This window comes from Acanthopagrus latus, chromosome 22, assembly GCF_904848185.1.
Source record: "Acanthopagrus latus isolate v.2019 chromosome 22, fAcaLat1.1, whole genome shotgun sequence".
NCBI lineage: Eukaryota > Metazoa > Chordata > Actinopteri > Spariformes > Sparidae > Acanthopagrus > Acanthopagrus latus.
This window is the reverse complement of record NC_051060.1, coordinates 6,981,444-7,005,264: the sequence shown is the minus strand read 5'-3', so window position 1 is coordinate 7,005,264 and position 23,821 is coordinate 6,981,444. Positions and strand designations below refer to the sequence as shown.

At 38.7% G+C, this 23,821-nt stretch overlaps 1 protein-coding gene across 3 annotated transcripts; it reads right to left on the bottom strand.

Annotated features, from left to right (window-relative positions):
- Window positions 1-220: 220 nt before the first annotated feature.
- Window positions 221-23,821, bottom strand: si:ch211-243j20.2 (uridine-cytidine kinase-like 1). Of its 3 annotated transcripts, XM_037086482.1 has the most exons (16): window positions 23,667-23,816; window positions 21,483-21,582; window positions 20,772-20,980; window positions 17,697-17,803; window positions 16,716-16,886; window positions 14,206-14,277; window positions 10,309-10,498; window positions 9,866-9,927; window positions 7,568-7,584; window positions 5,762-5,860; window positions 5,475-5,568; window positions 5,202-5,264; window positions 4,953-5,075; window positions 3,957-4,064; window positions 3,512-3,668; window positions 221-3,042 (listed from the first exon to the last, which is right to left on the bottom strand). In XM_037086482.1, the coding sequence occupies exons 1-16, from the start codon at window positions 23,707-23,709 to the stop codon at window positions 2,966-2,968; spliced, it is 1,692 nt and encodes a 563-aa protein (XP_036942377.1). In that variant the 5' UTR covers window positions 23,710-23,816; the 3' UTR covers window positions 221-2,965. The 3 variants fall into 3 exon arrangements, with proteins under 3 accessions (XP_036942377.1, XP_036942378.1, XP_036942379.1); XM_037086483.1 differs by lacking the exon at window positions 21,483-21,582 and having other exon boundaries at window positions 2,904-3,042; window positions 23,667-23,821; XM_037086484.1 differs by lacking the exon at window positions 221-3,042 and having other exon boundaries at window positions 3,526-3,668; window positions 5,210-5,264.

Here is a 23,821-nt window from a genome sequence, read left to right as displayed (position 1 = left end):
AAAGTGACAACTCGCACTTGTCCTGACGTCTTTCCTGACTTGAAAATTACGTTACACAAGTAGAAGTGAGAAGTTCCTACAGCCCCGGAAGGCAGCATTACAACTTGAGTGTCCGTCACTTCCGCTGTAAACAAGAAGTTGTGAAGTCTGGCGCCCCCCGCGGGTAATCCGGATGCAGAACAAAATGACAATGAAAAAAAAAACAACACACACACAGGAGTTATTTTAAGTTACAATGTTTATTCTGTACAAGTGAAGCGGAATTTACATAAACAAAATGGAGGGAAAACAACATACGCTGACTGGCCAATGCAAGAGTAACTACTTACATTGAGTGAAGTACAGATAAATGGTGACAGCAGCTGACTTTGTTTCAAGTTCGTGTTCGTGTTCTGAGATACATATGTGACTTGTGTTGGCTGGACAGCTGGATGACAGTAAAATCAATGCAGTTGTGTGGACATTTGACCAGAGCACAGGTGTAATTGATAACTTCATCTGATGAGCACCTGAAAGGAACACAGCCATTATTTGCACAAATTCTACACATTAAAGTGTGTTTACAGGTCTTGGGGAGTACAACTGCATACATGGAAATAGTAGTATACAGCCTTTTGTGGCTTTTGTTTTGGTTGTGAAAAGAAAGAACGTGTGAACTGAAAAGGAAATCTCTAGCTCTGCTGTATTGAGTCCAACAGTGTTACAGGAGTGCAATGATGAACCAGAGGACAGCTTTTCAAAACCTGCTGCTTACATTACCCACAATTCATCTTCGCCACTCCACAACAACACCCGAGGCAATTTATAAGATTACATGCAGCTTCCTCTGGAGCCACAAAAGGCTTTATACTACTTTTTCCACATATGTAGTAATATACTTTAAAAACACTTGAATATGTATAATTGGTGGAGTTGCCCAATAGTGGTAGTTTAACTGTCCAGTGAATAAGACCTAGGCTGCTGTCGAGTAGTCCTTGACAGAAAAAGTTATGAGGTCAAGAAAAGATATGAAGCAGAATTCATAAGGACTTGTGAAAAGACAGCCAGCTCAAATACACAAGGTATAGTGGGATGGCATTATCATATTTCCTTCTGTAAACAAAAGGTCCAATGTATCCTATTCTTAAGGAGATGAGAAAGAAATATCAAAGCACCTTTCGTTAGCATTTAAAGAGCAAAAAAAGACTATTTAATCACAGCCAGTGTTAAAATGACCTTGTGTTTGACTGCAGTCTGCCGACCTTCAGAGTAAAAACACTAAAACAACAATATGTTCGTTATGCAACTTGGATAAACAGCTTTAATGTAATGCAAAACTGGTATTGTGACGATGTGGAATTGCTGCTCATGATAAAATAAATAAATAACATTAAAAAAGGCAACAAGCAGCAGAGAACGTTACCACGACAAGCAAGCATCGCATTTCAATCAGTTTCTCCATTATATCCCCCAAAAATATATGGTCAAAATATGACCAGTTCAAGCATGTAATGTTTCCAACTATAAGCCTCACAAAGTATATCTGAACATCTGATGCTAGCACAAGTGCTGTAGTTTTGTTTTAAATCAGGACATTTGACCACAACAAGAACACCTGGTGTTGTTTGGCCTCCTGGTTTTTACGATTATCATCAGCGAGTGACAAAGCTCACATGTGGATAGTGCTACTAACAAGTGATTAAAAGCCACACAGAGCGTTACACCAGCAGCTTCTGACAGACAACGCAATACAAAACATTCGCTAGCTGTACATGGACTTAATTACCAGCAAAAGCTAAATGAAATACTGGTCTGTAATGTAGTGATGATGTTCAATAACAAGTTTAAAGAACATGGCTCTTTGTTATTGCTGTTGTAACATACTGGTGTTAAATCAAATTAATGAGATAAAAAAATTACATAAAACAAATATGACCAACAATATCTGACCGTTTCCCTTAATCATCAGTCAGCCCTCTTTTGTTCAAGTATGAATCCTTGTTTTTTCAGTCAAAGTTGCCCGAGTTATAATTATTTTACAGTACAGCAGTACAGATAGCTAGAGCTTCATTAGCAGAGTAAAGCTGTGATATGTGAATAATTCTTTTGGGGGGGGGTACTTGCTAGACAACTCATGTTTTTTATTATTATTACTATGACTTTTATGATGTGACTAGAACCTTATTTGATTCAATTTATCTCACTAATTTCACTTAATGATTCTATTATTACATTTTATTTGTCATGTTTGCATCCTGCTCTGTGCTGCAAAATGATCAAACAAGTAAATAATTGCTCATAAAATAAAATACAAAAATGGGCATAGTGGCACATATCTCATATCAGACTTTTTGTCCCCAAAAGTCAAGTGTTGGTTGGGCTCTACTTTTTTTTTCTTTTAACTGCTAAGGATTAAACCGAGCATAGCTCTAGCCAAATCTTCCCTGCAACTCCCCAATGATTTATTTACAACATCTGGTATATGAAGGCAAAAGGACTTACTGTGCAAAATCCTGTAAGAAACTCAACGATTTCAAGGCTCTCCCAGTAAATTCACAGCACGTGAATATTAACATTTTCAAAGCATCACAGCCTGCCGCAAAATAAACACTTTACTGGCAACATTATTTACATCATAATCAAGCGTTTTGTCTCAAAGCTGGCAGTAAATGCAGCTCAGTCTGTTGAGATTTGCAGTGGCACCGAGTTAAAACAGGCAACACTTGGACCCCTTTAAAAAGTCGCTGGAAACTTGAATGGAGAATGGTCGGAATCCTGCCCGGCACAAATCTATTACTCAGCAACTGCACTGACCCGACAGTGAACTCTGTGTACTCATCTGAACAGGGAATGGTTTATACAGTGTCCCCTCCCTGTCAGGACGATGAGCAGGTGAGAGCAGTGAGGGATGATGGACGCTCTTTTCTCTGTTTCATGGTTTAAGTGCTTCTGTAACAACCCTCCACAACCCTGGTCGATTCTCTCCTCAGTAGTCCATCCCTTCATCACTTTCACACCAGTCTGATGGAGCGTCAGTGCCAAAGTAACGGTCTCCAAAATTACCTTTGGGAAGAAAAAAGCAAAGTAACACAAGGCTATGCATGTCTAAGTAATTAGCAGGTTGCTTCTGGACATCCTCAGTTCAATTCTGAATTTCGATTTTAAGGTAACGATTGAAGTTACAGTTACATTTATTATATCAGATGCTATATGTGTGGCTATATTTTCAACACTAAAGTCAGAGCAGGGTTTTTGTGAGGCTGTCAGAGTATTGACTATGACATCTTCAGATTCTGGTCAGAAGTACAGCAGTAGTTTTCCATCATTCTTTCCTGTCAGATTCAGTGTGGATTTACCATTTGATACCTCCAGCTCACAAATTCTTGTTTATCACCACCTGCCAATAAAGATCTATGATTTTTTTTCTCCTGCAGCTTATATTCAAAGCAGTACTTCAACAATTCTCCCACTTGATAAATCAGGGAAAAACTGACTTCCATGTATCTTGTTCACTACAAATCCCAGTCCTCACCAATGCCTGGTATGATGTGGAACTGGTCGTTGACCTCCTTGTCCACAGCGGTGGTGATGATGCGGACTTTGGGGAAGGCATAGGCCACTGAGTGGACACCCATCTCTGCCATTAGCAGGGACAACAGGAAGATCTTATCTTCAGCTACATCATGGTCCTTCAGAGGAGAATGGGGAGAGAGACAGAGCATGTTCACTAAAGACCTCATGGACTGGTTTCCATCAAGGCTGACTGAAAATATTTACAATTTTACAGCAATACCAGCTTCCCTCCAATTATCTTAATATGGATTAGATAGCTTATTCTATTTTATATCATATTTCTCAATAGCAATGTGAGTTTTTTCAGCAAACCACTGAGGAAACATTGTGACTAATGAAATCAACATTTATAAGCTGATGTTCATCAGTTGGTCAGTATTTTTTGATGACAGCTATAGACTCACTAGCAGGACTCTGACGGCCATGAGAGCAGCAGCTCCGGTGGACACGGTGCTATCCATCAGGATGACATAGTCTTCTGTGATGTCTTTGGGCAGACGAAGGTAGTGGAGCTAAAGGAAAGACATGAGACAGTACATCACATTAGAAATGTGCAGATATTCTTATATTCAGTATCTGTTACCAGCTTTATTTTACAGCTCTACAAAATATTTTGAATCTGATCCGTTATATTGACAATCAAATAAAATGAAAAAAAAAACATCATCCAAAGCTTTAGTGCAACTCTACTGAAATCATTAAATCACTGCAAGAAAAGTCAAAATATGTCAGATACAAATGATTATCATCAATTATTTCAACATAAAGCTGTTGACAAGCTGGTACAATAGTCTATTAATTATCATGCTGGGATTTAAGTGATAGGATAAGGCTCACAGCAGCTGTAGCGATAAATCCCTTTTTTACTTTGTTTTTTACTTTATCTAAATGTAAAATATAATTGAACATCAGGGTGTCTCTTCTAATAACATTTTGAAATTTTTAACATGCTATTTTTGCTTTGTGCCCTAACCCTGACCCACAATCCAAATAAAACATGCCAAAGATCATGAAGACAGAAGACAAACAGAATGCTGAGGTTGTACAAGCAATAACAAAGAAGAAGCAATCAGTAAGAACAGAAAACCCTCCTGACAGAAAATCCAGGATTATACTGTTTTGGATGAGCAACTCCTTTCTGATGAGTTCTGATGTTTAACTGGTGCTGTGAAATTTCATTTCATTTTTGATAAGGCTCTCCAAACAAAATGAAACATGCCAACAACTGCCAACATGTGACTAATCTCCAAATCCAGGACGGAATTGTCAGTGATGTAAGCTTGTGGAACTTTTAAAGCCATTGGCACACTTATTACACTCCTGTTAAAACATATTTATTCCTGATACTTTTGTACATGATGCTGTATTTGTACAGGTTGTAATGTTTCAGACTCACATACCTCTGGTTCCCCTGTGTCGTGGTTGGTCTGGATGAGGATCTTTCCCAGTCTGATGTCTTTGCACACAGCCATCAGAGCCTGCTCCATCGTCTCTCCTGCTCTCAGGATGGAAACACCTGTGATCTGCAGAAAAACACGATACATTCAGGAAATATTTACTGGAATCTTGATGTTAACTGGATCTGAGGGCAATAAAAGGTGATAAAAGTGATGATCCAGGTTAACAGAAGCATAAAAAAAAAGACTTACTCTTTTACCATTCAGTCTTTTCCCTTCATAGACGCCACCTTGAGGTGTCTCAACAGACACCGGCTGAAGAGGAAGAAAAAGACAAAGTGGAAAAATGTTTTGACAACTTGCTGCTTTAACAATTATAGCAGCCAACTGGATGTTTAGAGCAGAACACTAAATCATGGAGAATACATAAAATGCTTGTTATTCTAACAAGATTCAACCTTCAAAAAAGGACGCAGCAGGTCAGTTAGTGATCTCCACTTTAATAACAGAAACACCAGAACTCACCTTGAGAGGCAGGAAGGAGAGGGCGTGTTCTATCAGGAGCCTCATTAATCTCTTGGAGTAGAAGATAAACTCATCCCTGTTCGTCTCCTTGTTCCTACACAAACACACAGAGGTCAGGAGCAGAGAGGAGGGAAAACATTAAGGCTCTGGTAAGAAAACTGTTGGAGCTTGACATACACCAGGGAATAAAAGTCAGAATCCCGCTTTGTTTTTCAGTGTCAAACAACAAGTTATTCTTTGTCAACAAGATGTGCTGGTGAAATGTGTGTCTGAGTGTGCATTCTGACCTGATGATTGTGTGCATGCCGCGGACCTGCGGTGTGCTCTCCATCACACTGAGGGTTTTGGGTAAAGGCTGCCCCTGGTGAGCTGAGGCCAGAGCCGATCTGTGAAAATCAAACGTGTACAAACACACAGAGTGACTCACATGTAGAAGAGATCAAGAATCACTGAGTAACATACTGTAGAAGCAGACTAGGGTTTCTCTCCAACTTGTTTTTGAGTTATAAAAAGATACAAATAATTGTTTCCTAGTAATATGTAAAGTGATGCCATTTTAATCGTTTTAAGTGTATTTTGATGATTATGCTAGTCAACATAATTGCAATTCAAAATTATATCATGATACTCGTGACTCAAAATGTTCATATTGTCCCTTTTTTGGTCACCTGAACTGTTAGGAATCAGGTCAGCTATGACAAGTAAATAGATTCTACTGTGAAAAATGATCAGATAAAATTGCAGACCGAGAAAGAAGGCAGCTCGTCTCCCAAAAATCCACCTGGTTAATTTTCCAAATCAATTGCAAATGTTCAAATTATTAGTACCCACTACATACAGTATGTTGCTTCCAGCACACATGCTAGCTACTTGTGATATGAGGCAGATGTTTACAACATGCTGTTTGACTGAACAGGGGCTGGTTTCAGACTCTTGACCATCTTAAATCAGAACTAACTGCTGTGATTTAAAAGCAAAATGAATAAAAAAGAAAATGGGATTGTTTTCAGATAAGAAAAACGTCCAAAACAGGCAATCCATGGTGAGTTCTGTGTTGTTCTCGACACAAAGACTGACACAGTGTGTGCCATCACCTGAAGCCAACAAGATGCAAAACAAGAAATGAAGTCCTGAAAATTAGCACATGTTGCAGCAAACACACTTTCAAACACATGCTTACATTGTTAGAGAGCAAAGAAATGATGTGTTTGCTGCATGCCCGGCTCTAAAGGAACTAAAGCATGCTTTGGCTGCAAATGAGTTTAATGCTTTTATTGCCAAAACAACTTCAGTGTTTCATCATCAGATGTTGATCATCATAGACAACAATCAAGCATGTTGGCTGTAGTCATTCACTTAAATATACACAGCCTGTTTGAACAATAATAAAGAAAAATTACAAAACTGCTTTTTAAAGTACGACACTAAAAGAGGATGCACGAGGGGAGCCTCACATATCCCAGCGGAGCTTCCTCTGAAGAAGTGGACAGATATTCATTTGTTGAGATTAAGTGATAAAAAAGTGAGAAGAAAGAGAAAGAGGAAAAGAGAAGAAAGAAGAGTATTAGAGCAGTGAAACGGCTCCACTACATCACTGCTGTGCAACACTGAACATACATTTCAAGTTCAGGGCCGCAGTGAAGCTAGATCAATTCAATTTGTCTTGAAGTGTGTTTGTTTTAGGGTGACTCATAGGTCTTTCCTGCACAGGTAGGTACACTACAGGAGGCTTAATAACAGGTGAGTGCAGTCGCATTCAACCATATTTAACAAACTGACAAGAGCATCAACCTTTATGTAAACTTAAATTTAAACCCTAACTGTTTATGCGTCTGCTGGCCTGTTTCCTGTGGGCTGCAGAGGGATAATTTTCTGTCTGTTTGTTGGTTGGTTTGTCAGCAGTGTTGCACAAAAACTACCAAATAGACCCCATTAAGGTTGGGCACAGAGCTATTTAAAGGGACAAATACAAAGACAAATATTCATTTTGTCTTTGTTTTGAAATGAGGTCTGGTTGACAACAAGAGGGGAATAAAAAAAAAGGTGGAGGGCAAAGACGTAGTAAGCTAATAAAAAAAAAGCAACAATCATACCTCACAGTGATCTCACGCTGGAATGGTTACACAGCATTCAGCCAGGCAAGGGGAGGGGGGGTCGTGCACGCACAAGGAGACACACACACACGCGCGCATGTGGGTTTGTGTGTGAACAGTGAAACACATGAGGAAAGGGGAAAAAAAAAAAAAAAACATGAGATAAGCCAACATCAAACCTCTGAAACAAGCCAAACATTTAAAGTTTAATAAATGTTTGTTAAAATGTAGTATCAATGACATCACAACATTGTAATATGAATGTAGGCTCAAACAATGTTGACATATAGATTTGATGGTATCGACGGTACTTTAAGTTAAATGTTAACATCAGCATGATCACATTTATAACATTAGTATACTTGTGTTTCATGGCTATAAGGTTTACAATGTTCTTAGGCTACAACTACTGATTAATTTCAGTACTGATAAATCTGCCATTTTTTTCCTTTAATTGATTAATAGCTTGTGAAATGTCCAAAGTATAAAAAGACTTCAAGTGCACAAAATGGTATCGTAAAAATAGCTTTCTTTGTCCAAACAACTGTCCAAAAAACCCCAAAGATTCTTCATTTTCTGCCATAAATGACAATGAAAAGTAACAAACCCTCACATTTTGGCAGCTGGAACCAGCAAACGTTTGGCATGTTTGCTCAAGAAAGTTTCTTGAATCAACTGTTTAACTGTAGAGATGAAAAAAATTACATAAGAAAATCAACTGCTAACTTTTTTAAATTATCATCTCAGTTTTCTGTTTATGGCCGTTTTGCTGGAATTTGGTTAAGTACTGAAATGAACAAAACATTTGACCTGATGATGGCGCTAGATGAAGTTAAGGAGTCATCAGGGTAACAACAGTTCATCCTGAAGGTAACACGAATGTTTGTATGAAATTTAATGTGAATCCAACAGGGAAATGCTGGCATGCTTCACTAGATTAGCGGACACTTTGACCCATTGGTGATGCTGAGGTAGGAGTCAGGAGATCACTGCTTCAACGGTGCAAAAATTGGACTATATTATGCTAACCATGCCCCATAGTGCAGGTGTAGAGAATGGGAAAGATATTCTGTGAGCTCTACTTGAAGACATGCATGAATACGTTGGAGGCATGTCATAGATCATAGTTTGGTGCAGGTCATTAAGTGGCTGAGGGTACAGTGAGGTGAGGAGAGATGGAGGACACCTGTCCTGACTTTAAGTGGTCATTAACAGCTAAACCTCTGTCTCCTGTTTGGAAGACTATAAAGGGGAAATGAGTGGGATACAGAGAACAGGAATATCTCCTGAATTATGAGTCTACTGTAACACAAAACTAAACAGGTTTCATCCTGTTTTTCACCTGCAGAAAAACAGCAAGAGAGGCTGAGCATCATTTAGCTGTTCAACCAGCAGAGGGAGGAAGAGGCAACATATGGTTTAAAGTGTACCATGGTCACCTTACCCAAGAGCCCATTCATCTCAGGCATTACTAATTCTATCATTTCCAAAGTAATTTCATTAGCCAGAGTTTTAAATAACGCTTACAGAGGTGGGTGATGGCAACATATGTTTTTTTTAATGGAATTTCTGAGGAGGGCTGAAAAAAAAATCAAATGAGATCAAATCCTCCCTTTCTAATTGACCACATTCTTGGAACCTAAACCAGAGATGTGTATGAAAACACAACCCCCTCAAGAGATGAAAGTTGTTTGACACATGTCCCTTTCCCCGATAGCCAATTATATGACAGCTAAATCGGGAAAAATATGAATATATATGAATAATTTATATAACTGCGCACAGTTTCAACCAAGTTAGTGAGGCTGCAGGCGGACTTCTTATAAGCATGGAAGATTACTAAACAGTGATCGCCACTTTTTTGCTTTAAGTTTGGCCAAAAATTCAATTTCAGATTTTAGAAAGCACATTTTTCTGTCGATGGAACGCTGATCATTTAAATCCAAAGAGGCAAGTTAGGATGAAAACAGCTAATTTAAAAACAGTCAAATGTGTTGCAAAAGTTATTATTTTGCTTGTTTTTTAGCCCACTATCATGGAGGTTATGGTTGTTTAAAATAATATTCCAACAGCAGCAACAGCAGATTAAAGAAAATAAATAGTGTCATACTTATCAGTACAACATGCAGTTGAGGTAGCACTTTTATTTTATTTTTTATTTTTTGCAAGAAAGCCCTTACAGAGTGGCCAAAGATTTACAATCAATAAGGAATAAGATAAACAAATGTACAGCTTAGTCAGTAAAATTCTGTTCACCGTCCCACTCTCAGTAACAGAAACAGACTGAGGAGTCCTTACCTTCTCCAGCTGGCTATGAACATGCTGAACAATCAAATCAAGGGCGACAAAGTTTTCTCCACCTGAAAATAAAATGATTTTAAAAACACAAAAGGACAAGTTAGCAATACTGTTCAAATTGAACCTGCCCCACCCAAACAGCACACCATTTATCAAAGCCAGACACTGTAGAAACAGAAATGATAATTAGATTTTCACACTTTAAAAAAGCATCATTTTTTCATTCTTACATTTTTCCACTGGTCGCCTTGGCCTGAAGAGCAGCACTTAAGATGAGCTGCTATTGATGACTGCAAAGAAGCTTCAACAAAGGCACACTGGTGTATATACTTTGGACCAGTAGGAGCCCAGTAGCACCAGTATCAAGTAATACGTAAAGTGTACACATGCTAAAAAGTAGTATTGGTATATATTTCTACACAGTAATCTATATGTCCACTGACCTCTAGGCACCACGATGTCAGCTGCCTGCACCGTAGGCTCGATGTACTGCTCGAACGCCGGCTTTACGAACTTATTGTACTGTTTGATGATGCCACTGATGTCTCGTCCACGCTGTGAAATGTCCCTCTTCAGCCTCCGTATCAAGCGGATGTCAGAATCTGTGTCCACAAACACTTTCATGTCTAGAAGCTGGCAGAAGGAAATGAAAGGAAAGAAGTCAGTCTAGTGTAGGAATAAAAATAAATACCAGTTTAAACGTTGTAGTGCACACTTTTTTCTGACATGTTGATTGAAGCATGTTTTACTGATTACTTTAGACTAGGGATCAGGGTCTGAGTAACTTGATGTGAATCATAAAGAAGCAGAAAACATTCGGTTTGGAGAAGCTCCACTGGAGAATGTGTTAGATTGTGATAATTGTTGGCAACCAATTTTCTATTAATTGACTGTTCCGGCTCTGAGCTTATTTAATATGTGGTGTGCAGAAACAGCATAATTTTACTTATATTAAGGAGAGAGGAACAAATAGCAGACAGAATCAAAGAAAAACCGAAGGATCATCTCTTTCAGCCAAAGACAATGTTGCTTTGCTGCAAACTGAAAGTCAGTAAAAAAAGCACTTTCCTTCTGCTTTTATGATTTGACATTTTTATAGCTTATATGTGGCATTGGGGTCAGGACACGTTAAACAGTCAAACATATAAACTGAGAAGACATCAGTTATTCCTGTCACTTTAAAAAGGGATAGTCAGCCGTTGATCTGTCCAGTAAGCTCCATTAAACTGAACCTCAACTCAGCAAAACCAAGAAAATCAATGAGCTGCTATCACAACAGAGGTGGAACAACAAAGAGGCAACAGCCTCGCTCACCAACACAACTATTGATGACTATTGAAATAAAAAAGAAGTTTGTGAGTGATTTAGATGAGGAGGGGTTCAGGTTCAGGTATAACTCAGTTGCACAACAAGCTGTCCAGTTGTGACTGCTGTAAATCTGACGAGCTGACCAACTGAAGGACAGCATGTTGCTTGATAAGAACTGCTGTCAGGCTATAGCACGAGGTGAGTGAGAAATAGATTGTTCAGAAACGTTAAAAGAGCAAGGCTGAGGTAACAGATACATTTTCTAAACCACGCCAACAGGAAAACACCTGGGTGTCACTAGAATAGTGAAACATGAAACCGAAAACGTACCCAGTAGTTAAGCTTTTTTTAACAACCCATTATCATCATCTGTCATCAGGTGAATCTGAAGTAATCTACTGGCAACAGAGAAACAGAACACAGTATTTATTTTAACAAAATATCAGGAGGTGTCTGCTAAATGACCTTTAAGGATTCCGAGACTATGGAGAAACCACAAAATGTCTTTTGGTTTTATGGTGACACTTTATTTTAATGTTAATTTATTGGGAAGATCCATAGAGAAAAAAAGATTTGGTGCCAATTATAAGGAAAATGAAGTTAGATGTACCCACAATGTTAAGTTTGTCAACAGACAAATGAGCAATGCAGCAAATTAATCTTAACTTGGTTTTAAAATGGACTCTTTTAAAAGAAGGAGATTCCATTTTAGTTTGGCATCGAACAAAGTTTCTTTACAGAAAACTATTATTGAGAAATTACAGACCAGCCCCCATAAATAAATACATCATGATGATACGCTGACTTGGATTCCGATAGATGGCAGATGAAGAAAAAACTGAATCTCAGGATGCTATACTGAACTCTAGTAATGCATGTAGCTACAAAATGCAGCTTTCCCCTAATATTCCACCTCAATTGCAAAATCAATCTTGGATTCACTTAAACATGTAAATTCACTTCAAATCATGTTAATCATTTATTACCAACATGGACAGTGAGAGAAGAAATTAAAAAACAAATTTACTAATTTCTCATTGTCCAGATCCCTCATATTTTCTCCTTGTGTGAGGAAGATGTAAAATCAGTCACAGACGGTGGCAAAAAGTTTAAACATTTTAACTTTGGATGGAATACCATCTGCTCTTCTCTGCCGGAATCACCTTATTTTACAATCCAGCTCTCATCCACTAAAATTATGTTCAGTTTGCCATCTAGCATCTCTATGAAGTCGTGTATTGTATGATAAAATGCAAAATATTGTGCCTACCTAAAAATATATACAAATCTGTGTACATGTCTTGGTGGTATGCTATTAAACTAAACAAGTAAATACCAAGCCAATGTCACTTATGTATGCGTCATAGACAGACCAGATGCCCTCTTTTTGGCAATTCCAGTGAATTAAAGTGGAATTCTGCAGACTTCAAAAATATAGGTCAGTTAACCAGTCACATGGAGTTATACAGCCTGCGAAAACAGTTGCACAATGTCGTCTGTGGCTCTAGAGTGAGCTCTCCAAAGTTTGAGATAACAACCTTGAGGTCATCAGGGTTCATATCGACTTGGAGATAGATTTGTGTGTTGTGTGTGTGTGTTGTCTGCTCAAAGGAAATGTAGGATCTAGTGGAGCTTGACAAATATGAGGGTCTAAAAGTCAGGATCTCTCTGCATCTGCTGCTTTGAGTTTATGTCTTGAGAGTGTCCCACAGGAGTGGAGTTGCAATACTAAACCCTGGAGTCAGACTTTAAATGCTGAAATAAATCAAGCTGAAATCCAGTAAATCCAATTATTCCATGATGAAGTACTACTTACATGCCACTTTGATATTACCCATGTTAATAAAATAAGTAAAGGATGAACACTATCCAATCTTATATAATTTCTTCCACAGTATATACACCGTCATATCACCCAATCCTAGCATAAAGTTTGTCTTTATTACATTCTCAAACCTGACCTCTCCATTAGCATATCAGATTTGAAGCGATAATTGACTTCAATTACAAGAATGGACACAGAACACAATTAATCACTGTGGACAAAGCCTGTTATTAAGAGAATCAGAGGGTAATCAACTACACAGCCAAGTCCCTGGGGAGGCTGTGTGCCTTATCGCCACGGTCCAGCTCTCTCTCTCGCTCTCACTCTCTCACACACACACTCACACACACACTAAAAGGACAGAGAGTCACGGCAGCTGTAGGACCACTCTGCTATAAAGGACGCCCTTTTAATTCATATGGATTTCCTCAGTGTGCGGGATCACATTTCTCCCCATGAAATAGGTCATTTATACACAAGCACACAAAGATCCTTTTTTCAATATCTTATTTATTTATGCATACATTTTTTTTCAAATCTTTTTTTATGTACAGAAAATGTAAAAATATAGGTGCTTCTTTAGAACTGTTTTGACTGCTGACAGTACTTCCTATAATATGTAGTTACTTATCTAATACTAAGGGGAGCTCCTAGTAATAGATGGGAAATTTGTTTTAATAAAAATAAAATAAATAATTGTTCAATTAAAAAAGAAATACGGATAAAGATGATCAAAACATTGGTCGTCATCATGATCCATGAGGAAAACTCACTGACTGACATTTATAAAAGGCATTAATCAGCACCAGTTCCTTCTGTCCCCCATGTGAAACAATTCATCACACAGATAAATTAGCAGTTAGCAGATTTAATATCCCTGCTCAGAATCAGGGAATTTAGTTCATTATCAATCAGTCTGTTGGTTGTCTCTGGGCTGACTGGGCTATTAATCAGGTCTGGCTCAGAAAAGAGAGCATTATGAAAACTTTGCTGATGCAATAAATGTCTGAAGTTATTTAAAGAAATGTAAACCAGTTGCCAATCAGAGCTGCATTCACTGTCTTCATTCCTGTATGAAGTTATTCATTACGCACTTGATGTGTGAAACTGTTCAGGCATGTATGGGTTAAAAAAAACAACAAAACAATGTGAAAGGTCAAACAAAATAGTGAAAACTTAGTAGAGTGGAGAAATAGAGTTTTCTTACCTTCAGCAGTTCCTTGTTGGCGAACGCCAAGATGCCCTCAAAGATGACAACATTGGCCCCGTACACCGTTTTCTGTTGAGATGAACAAATTATGGAGGACAGATTTAATATTTTTAAGTCTAGCTTAATGCTCACAGGCCCATAGATATGTGTTGAAGGTGTTTACAGATGCCAATTTCCACATGTTCACACTGGCCATGAGGAGGTTTCCTCCATGTCACAGTTATCAGTTCAAAGATGGTTGAATACAGCCCTAGTTCCAATTGAAAGTGCGTCCTCAAGTTAAACCAAAGCTAATGAGACTTCTGATGTCTCATATGTTGACATATGAAAAGTCTTCCAAAGTTGCAGACAAAGTGAGTCATAAGATGTTATAAAGCTATCCTGGAAAATCAGACGAATCTCTGAGCTCAGGTTTTATTTGTTCTGGCAGAAATGTCAGGTATGTCTCCCGTTCAGACAGATTTCCACGTCAGGCCAATTATGTCTAATATGTGACTGGTCTTACAAGAAACAACCAAGATGACATCAGAGAGACCACAGAGAAATATGCCGTGGGTAGGCCAGAATTTTTACACATCTGACTCTGTAATTAAAGGGTTTATTTCAACCAAACCTGAGTTGGTGATTGTTGGAACATTGAGAAGACAAACCATGACTGGAGCCCAACCAATATATTAATATGTTGATTGATATTATTGGCAGAATTTAGCCTATTACAGATATATCTGTATCTGCCTAATCGTTGCACAATAAGTGCCACTACATATAGAGGGTTATACGTTATAATACAGAATATAATACATGGGTTAGTTTAAACTTTTATGGGGATTTAATTAATTATAGACTTCCAGTGCATCCATCTTAATATCAATGTCAGACCCAAAAATCAAGTATTGCTAAAGGCCCCAGCCAAGATGGTTTAGTTGAGAGTTATCACATTTCTGTTGAGGAGTTTGTTTTATGATGATCTTCAAGGTAAAATTAGCATTTTTGTTAATGGAGTCTAGCGGCTTTGAAAAGAGCAACATAGCTGCTGTTTCTGGTTAAACAAAACGTTTTTTCTATGTTATACTTCTAGCAAAAAGATCTGTCTCTGTAGGGATCATTTTCATAATCCTGTCAGACACTCAAAGTAACAATCTCAGTGGGTCAGTGGCAAACACAAAAGCTTTTCGTGGACTTATGATAGTCGGAGGTTGTTACATTGCAGCCTGTTTTCATACATGCCGATTGAGGCAATCAGCTGAACTAATTCTGAAACTTCTTACATTTAGATGTATGCATTTATTCACATATTATAGATGATTAAATGATTAATGAAAAATGGCAGAATAATTGTTAGTTGCAGCACTATTGATCAGTTGAACATGACTGCAGGATTTCATAGCCCCACAAACACAACCTCAGCACACAACCATGTTCTTCACTGTTATCTGATGAACCTCATTGTGAACCTGCTTTACTACCGTGGAGAGAAAGCGTGTCTGAGAGATTAGAGATTAATCACCATCTCAATCAAAGAGAAAATGGTGCCAAGTAAGTCACAATCCTATTACCTTCCTCTGGCCAGCTTCATGCTAAGGTCAATGGACTGGACACTTGAGTATTGATTGGAGAAAGAGAGAGAACCAGCTGATATACACAAAGCGAGGGGGACAGAGATTGTCCATGCGAGGCTGTGTGTGAAAAGCAGAAAGTGAAGTCTAAAGAAATGGATGAGTGTTTATCGATTTGTTCATTTCCCTGGTATTTGCTGGGAGATGATTTAGTGGCTCTTTAACATGTTTAAGAGAGAAAGACAGAGAGAACGTGACTGTTTTACCAGAGAAGAAGAAGCAACTCTTTTCATCCAGCGAGTACACAGTATATCCAGTCTGAAGCTAGTTGGCCCTTTTCAGTGCTAAACTCCCCTGGGGGCCTGGGGCTTAATTACACTCACCCCAGTACAAAAGGCCCATAAAATGATTTCAGAGTCGTGATAGGCGATTTCCCGTGTGGTGTTGTGCCTTTCAGCCATGAAATTACATTGCAAGGAAATAGAGAGGGGTTGTCAGAGTGCTACACAGCTAGATTGATTCTTCACAATGCTTCTGGGAGCAAATTTGTGCTCTTTGCTTGGGTTAATGTCTTGTACATTAAATCCTTAATAATTAGCAAATTAGCAAGCATCTCAGTTGGCACCAGCCCAGACAACTAATACATCCCTGGAGAGAGTTCAGGGATTTGTCACCACAATGGTAATTTTGTCCTCTAAATTACGAGAAATGAAAGAGAATACAGTTGACTGCTTTTATTTTGGTGAAACGGATTATCTTCTAAAATTTAAGTGAAGTAGTCGATCCCATTGAAGCTTAGGTCCTAATTCTTTAACTACGAAGACAGCTTTAGAGATATTTAAGCCACGCAGATCTGATTATCAATTCTGCTCCAACCAATGATGATTCTTGTCATGCATGTCCAGGTAAGTTTTTTCCCCAGAGTCGATTAAGTTAGTGAGAATGTCTTACCCATTCTTTGCGCCTGCTGTGAGATGTAAAGTCGTAAACTGGGACTTTGATGCTTTTTCCTTTCTTCAGCTTCCTCAGGACGTTGACCAGCAGCTCAAAGTCAAAGGCATCAGGGTGGTCAAAGTTATACTCATTCTTAGCTGCAAGCTCCTGCTCCTCTTTACTCAACACCTAACACACAAACACAGCACAGACGAAAAACAAGATATCAATCTTTTCATTCAGTCTATGTCCTTTGAATCATATGTCAACTGTAATTATTATAATTATTATAATTTAAAAGTTCCCATGGAGGGAACAGTCATCAGCTGGAATTTGGATAAAAGACAATGCTGATGTTTTAATACTGAAACTGGTGTGAAATCGTGAGAAGGTTATGCTTGATGTAGCAAGAGACATTTCATACAGGAATTGTTGAAAGAGAGAGAAAGAAAGAAAAACATCTTAAGTTCCTCATCTGTTAAATTAAATATAAAGCATTAGAGGTCAGTTTTCTATCTCCACTTATTTTACTCATTAGTGTTCAATTGACTACAGGAATACAACAACTAGGTCTCAATCTATAGAGACATGCAGACCTAATGGGCTCAATTCTGTGAGTAAAGCAAACTGAATACACAATCGACCTCTCAGAGGAGAGAATGGAATAAATGGTATGAGCTATTGTCCTCAATCGGTTATCAATAAGCAGCTTTTACTTATTGTGCTGAAATCAGCAATAATGACAAACAAGCATGGAAGGAGCAGCTGTTTGATTTGACATCAGCTTAATATTCAATTTACACTGACTGGGTGTTGTCAATCAAAAGCTAATTAATCATTATGGACCACTGAGTTTAAAATGCTGAGCAAGTAATCTGAACTATGATTGGACTGATTAAACTAATTAGTTTTTACATCTATGCACTGCTAAATGGCATCAATCAAATTATTTACATTTTAAATGACAGTTTATAGAGTGATGTTAACCGGATTGCGTACCTTGTAGAAAGAGTCCATGGAGAGCAGAACCACCCAGGGAACGTCCAGTGCTTCAATGATCTTATTGGCAACTGTGGTTTTACCAGAGGCACTTCCTCCACACAGACCTCCAGGAAGGAAACAGACAGAAACACCAAACTGTTACTGATAAAGAAAAATCGGAAAACATCAAGAAACCAAGCCACATATTTGTCAGACTGAAACAGCAATGACAGATCATGAGAATGATAATAATTACCATCAATTTCCTATGTATCTGGCTGACCTATAGAGCAGTGATTCAAAACATTTTTGAAGCAAAAAAAAAAACAAAACAAACTTCTTCTGCCATATGTGATAGTTACCTGATTCAATTGCAAAAATAAAGTTAGGGTTAGAGTCAATGTATACATCTTTGATTGTATATTTATATTCATCAATATGTAATTCCTGCTGATTTGACGGGGTTGTTTCATTTCAAAAATCAAAAGATGTTGTGTTGATGTGAGTGATTGTGTTAATCAAACACCAGATTGTATTGATAAATCCATCATTTTTCTAAGAATTATATTCGATTTAAAGAATAGTCATACTCTTGAAAAGATTATGGGCAGAATTAAGCATTTTTCAAAAATCTGAGACTTTGTACAAACTCTTAAATTGAAAATATTTGTGATTTGTACTGTGCCAGTCAGCACTTTTTATCTGAAAATCTTTAGTCAACTATGATGGGCATCTGTTTCTAAACTAAGGGGTTAGCTGATTAATTGAGATTAATCAAAGCTGAAAAATAACCGTTGCCTGCAGTCCTATTTATATAGTGTTTATAACAGTGTTTTGCCACCTGTTATCATGCACATCTCTTAAACTTTTGAACCCTTTTCCATTTCAAATACATAGTCTCAAGGTCAATATTACCTTGTCGACATAATTTCAGTCTTCCTTTTAATGTCAGGGAAATTAGTCATTCGGAACATCTGTAGCGTTGACTTAATAGCAAGTGTCATGTTTAGAATAAAATGGCAGTGTGAAAATCTGCTTTGTTGGTGTTTGGTTGTCACCATGTTTTGTGCTGTAAGCAGATGTAAGAAACGGCGGTCTGTAGTTGACCTCCTGGGTTAAAGACCACAACAGTAATCCTTCAGGACAGCAATGCTGGGTAATGGGGCAGAACAACATACTGGCCGACTGGAGAGAAGGTGGAAAAAACAGGATGCTTTTGCTGTGAACGTTTGTGTGTTTGTTGTGCGCACAGTAACAGAAATAGCTTACGGAGCTACTTCAGTGGTATAAACAACTCTGAGTGAAGTGTTGGAGGGGATTTCTTTACTCAGATGAGAACCATCAAGGTCAAAAGTGCTGATTGAGGAAAAAACACTGCAGTGCTGCTCATTTCTCTGTATGATTACAGCTCCAGAGGGGTTGTAGAAATACTGGCTCTGACTTACAATTGATGTATTAAAAAGAATTAAAATGCTATTTACTGTGTTCATATGGATTTAGCATAGGTGACACATTTTTAGTGAAGCCTGGCAACTGAAGCGGCTTGTTAAAGCAGATAAAACTGCCTTTTCTATTAGCAATAAAACCAGACTGAGGAGGTAGAAAACAACCTCTGCTATCTGTGACGCTTCACATCCTGTCCTTACGTCCCCTCTTCATCCCTACTCTTTTTGCTCATCTGTCCATCCATCTTTTTTTCCATCCCCATCTCCCCTTAAGCTTTTCTCTCTCTCAGTTTCTCTATCTATCGCTGACTGTTAATACGTTTTGGTTTATCCTCTCCAGCCATGATGTTCTGTCCAGTTCCCTGCAGTTACACAGTCTGGTCCTTTTTAACCGGAGCCACATCAACCACAGCACAGCAGAGTGTGAAATTGTAACCAGTCACTGCGGCTCATTGACAATAATAGATTGCCTACTAAAGATAATGTCCACCTCTCCCTGCATGTATTCCCAGCCATGCCAATCTGATGTGTTTGAAACCATGTAATATCAGCTCAGTGGAATTCAAACACACACACCACACATACACTTACAGATGTGTACACACAAACACACAGTCTCTCCGTCATGATTCATTTTACTGCTGCACTGTCTGGGGCAGATATTTTACTTTGCTGATCAGCAAGATACTGGCCCGAGCATCATGAACACTTAAGACTGCTGACGTATGCACAACTGTTACCCAAACTGACAGTGTTTTTATATTTGTGATTTGTACTGTGCCAGACAGCACTTTTTATCTGAAAATCTTTAGTGAACTATGATGGGCATCTGTTTCTAAACTAAGGGGTTAGCTGATTAATTGAGATTAATCAAAGCTGAAAAATAACCATTGCTTGCAGTCCTATTTATATAGTGTTTATAACAGTGTTTATAACTGTCTGGGGCAGATATTTTACTTTGCTGTTCAGCAAGATAGTGGCCCGAGCATCATGAACACTTAAGACTGCTGACGTATGCACAACTGTTACCCAAACTGACAGTGTTTTTTGACATATATAACAAATATATATAATACATACAAATATATATGACAAATAGGCCCCCCCCCCCGGCTGACGATAACGAGCATCCGTCTGTCCGTCCGTCCCTGCAATACAATCATGCATTTCATTCTAACGTAAAATCATTTATCCAACTGTTCTATTAGATTTTGTATTATTTGTGCACTTGTGTCTCCAAACATGATGCAACCTAATGGTTTGTTACACAAAACTGTATGGAGAGGCACTGCTAGAAACTGTTTGCAAAATGTCAGGCACAAAGGTGGACAACATGACAGCTCCCCAAAAGTTATGGCCAGTACAAATGATTGACATTATGATTGACAGCTAGGCCTTGCTCACAATTAAGTGGATGGGTTTACCAGCAGGACCTTGACCTCATGGCATCACTGCCTGATCACTCCTGCGCAGCGACTTTCTCCATCACCATCGGCTCAAATGGCAATGCTCGTATTTGGAATATTTTGGCCTAATTTTTGTTCAGTGGGAGGTAGGTGAAGACGCATCATCCATATTTATGATGTGTGTCAAGTAGACATACAGTACAGAAGAACAACAGAAGAGACTGCTTTTTTAAATTTCTTACCAATGACAAATGCCTCTTTGAAAGTGGTCCCAGTGACATTGTACCAGGGAGGTCTGCCGGCGGTGTAGATGGTCCGTTTGTTTGTCCTCAGCAGCGGAGGCTCTGTCTTCGACTGGCTTGTGGTCCGTTTTTGTGGTGATAAAGATGGGGTCAAAGGGCATCGAGGGACATGTTCTGAGAGGCTATCCAAGGAGTCATCCCCACTCCCACTGGCGTTAAAGACAAGAGGACAACCAATGCAAAGATCAGAGAGCAGCACATTGACTATGTTCCACAGGTTCAGCTAACAAGTTTTCTTTTTACTGTTAGAAATAATCATAAAATACATAATTACAAGTGAATGGTATTTGGCTAAATAACAGGAGTAACATGAGTCTTCACAGCTAAATGGATCTGATTTGGCTCTGATATAGTGACTAGTTGCATGCTTGATAACTACTTTAATTTGTGCTGGTTGCCATCAGAGATGCCCTGTTAGCTCATAGTCGGCCCCATGCTGCTGCTCCAATTCAGGCATTTAATTCGGTAGCATCTGCAGTTTCCACAAAACTAATTTTAAGACCGGTTTCACAGTCAAAAGGCTACTTTTGATTGTAAGACCTGCAAAACGACCACAATTGATCCGCTTTCCTTTTTGGCTTTTGTGGACCTGCATATACTCTGCTGTCCTGTAGAGAGATGAGAGGGAGTTTGTGTACTCTTGTATCTCACTCTAAGCTTTTCTCTCCACAGTGAGGTCTCTGCTGTCGGTGTGGTCGAGGGGGAGGAAGGGTGAACTTTCCAACACTCTCCAGGAAATCACATCGCTGCCCTGGAGCAAAGCAAGAGGTGGGGCCAGTATTCACATGAGTAAGGCTGTCATCACTTGGCAGGGACATTTTTTGACTACAATCAAACTATCGTACTTTCATAAAACACTGTCTGAATAAAAAATAGTAATCTAAAGGTGCTTTGTTTATCCAAAAATATGAATATCTTGTATTTACAAATTATAAGGTCTGCTAGTAATCCTTCACTTAATTTAGCCTGTTAAGCTCTGCTCTTTGAATAGGCAGTTTTCCCCACACAAGTACTTTTGGACAACTTTATATAAACAAAGTTAGTATAAATAGAGAAATAAAGAACTACAATAAGTTTTTGCCACTGTTACTGTCAGGCAGGGGTATTTATTTGAGGTCACAAAATGACGTTTTCCCCCAAAGGCCTGGATATTTATTCAGAAAAACAAGTGTTTAGTGTCCATTTTTAGTGATGTTGTTATCTAATTAAAACTTAATCTAAACTTGGACCAAAGCTAACAGGGACAGCGCAAAGTCATTTGTAGGCTTATTTTTGCATTAAGAATTTCAGGCAAGAAAAGTAAAGAAATATTTCAGTATGTTCAAACTACTATAGATCAATGACAGAAGCATTTACAGAGCTTCTGAAAACAAAAATCATTTTGGCCAGACTGTGATAGTCATTTAAGAATAGTTTTACATACTTTTCAAGGTATAACAACTGGTGAGATAAGATCTTTTATGGACAATTTTAAGTACTTCCTTAGCCCTTTCAGTTACTAGTTTTGTAGTGTCTAGCTGTGGGTGTGACTGTGCTGCTGTAGTAACTCAGTTGGCAGTTCAGAGAGGCCAGTATTTATACAGTCTGTAATTGGATCCCAGTCCTCCTGCTTAATTGTCAAAATATATCCTTCAACAACACACTATATTCTATCAAATTGGCTTCTCTGTGTAAGTGGCCATACAGAAGTGCAAAGTAAATGTAAATATATGCTTGTCTACTGCAGACCTGTTCTTGAGGTAATGATAGGATGAGGCTTCTGCGGTCTTAACACAAATGATATCTCTAATGATTAACAGACCCTGTAATAGTAAAATGCTGACTGTAAACCTGTTATTGTAAAAAGTATCTTGAAAAGACAGTGGAGAATGCCTCTGGTAACTTTGTCACGAGTAATCATAATTGGGCAAGCCAAATTAGCTGAAGATCAAGCATTAACAGTCATTTTTAGCCAGTCAAGCACATATTTACCTGACCCATTTGAAATGGGTTCGTGCATGACATAATACAACAGAGCTCAAATAACCACCTGGGTTCCACTTAGTTTGCCCCCATTTCAGAATAATCCTTAAGGGAGATGTCTGACCGTAATAGTCACACACCTACCCCTAACAAAGCTAACAGGACAGGTGTTCAAACACAACAAGGTCCGCATGGCGGCCAGGCAGACACCTGACCCCCCCAGCACATCATCAGCGTTACGTGTTATCAATGAGCGAGTGTTAGCCACGAAGTAGCATTAGCTTGCGTTAAGAAGACAAGACCAAGAGTACACTCCAGTTTCTATCGAAACCATTTACATGTTTCACTTGTTCTTACCTGCCCATACATTCACACAAAGCAGAATAAAGGGAAGTTTCGTCTATGGTTAGTGGTTGATATGCCGAATTTATCAGGCCAGGTTGAAACGCTGTCAAGTAAAGCTACGTCCACTGCAAACGTTTGCGGACACAATAACTCGTATAATTGGTCAAATTCTCACAGAGGTTTGGCATGACGTCCTCAATGAAACAGAATAAACCGTTATGAGCGCCAAGTGGAACCAAGGGAAGAAAGCTAGTGTTAACATAACTGTCGCTGGGTATAACACTGCAGACGAACCTGTTACAAATATTTTATGAATTAGCCACAGCCACCTTATTGTTGTTCAAGTATTATTGGCAATTGTCCGTCTCTTTGTCCTTCGCTTTTGTGTACACGCGCACACAATGCGTAGGTCTGACAGTGGAAGCTAGCCTGCTAGCCACGTTAGCTAGCTAACGAGAGCCAGTTTCACCCCGTTACTCCTTCACAGTGTTCTGACACAGACACAGATATGAATACTTCATGTTTTACCTGTCGGACCTCGACATGGATCTGTCTGTGTCCATTCCTTCATCTGTCTGCTGTTCGTCTGGTTTACTTTCGCTGCTTGTTGTTGCCATGTCTGCTCGGCGGTGCGGCGCGGAAACCAAACACTGGTCACGTCACGACGCTAGGAGACGTATACT

Bases quoted from the DNA above. Each gene is read 5' to 3' on its own strand.
- si:ch211-243j20.2 (XM_037086482.1), bottom strand. From the start codon at position 23,709: ATGAAGGAATGGACACAGACAGATCCATGTCGAGGTCCGACAG. The intron at 17,804-20,771 runs GTAAGAAATTTA...TCCTTCCTGGAG, and splicing joins CAAAGAGGCATTTGTCATTG to GTCTGTGTGGAGGAAGTGCC. The intron at 4,065-4,952 runs GTATGTGAGTCT...TCTTTCCTTTAG, and splicing joins ACGACACAGGGGAACCAGAG to CTCCACTACCTTCGTCTGCC.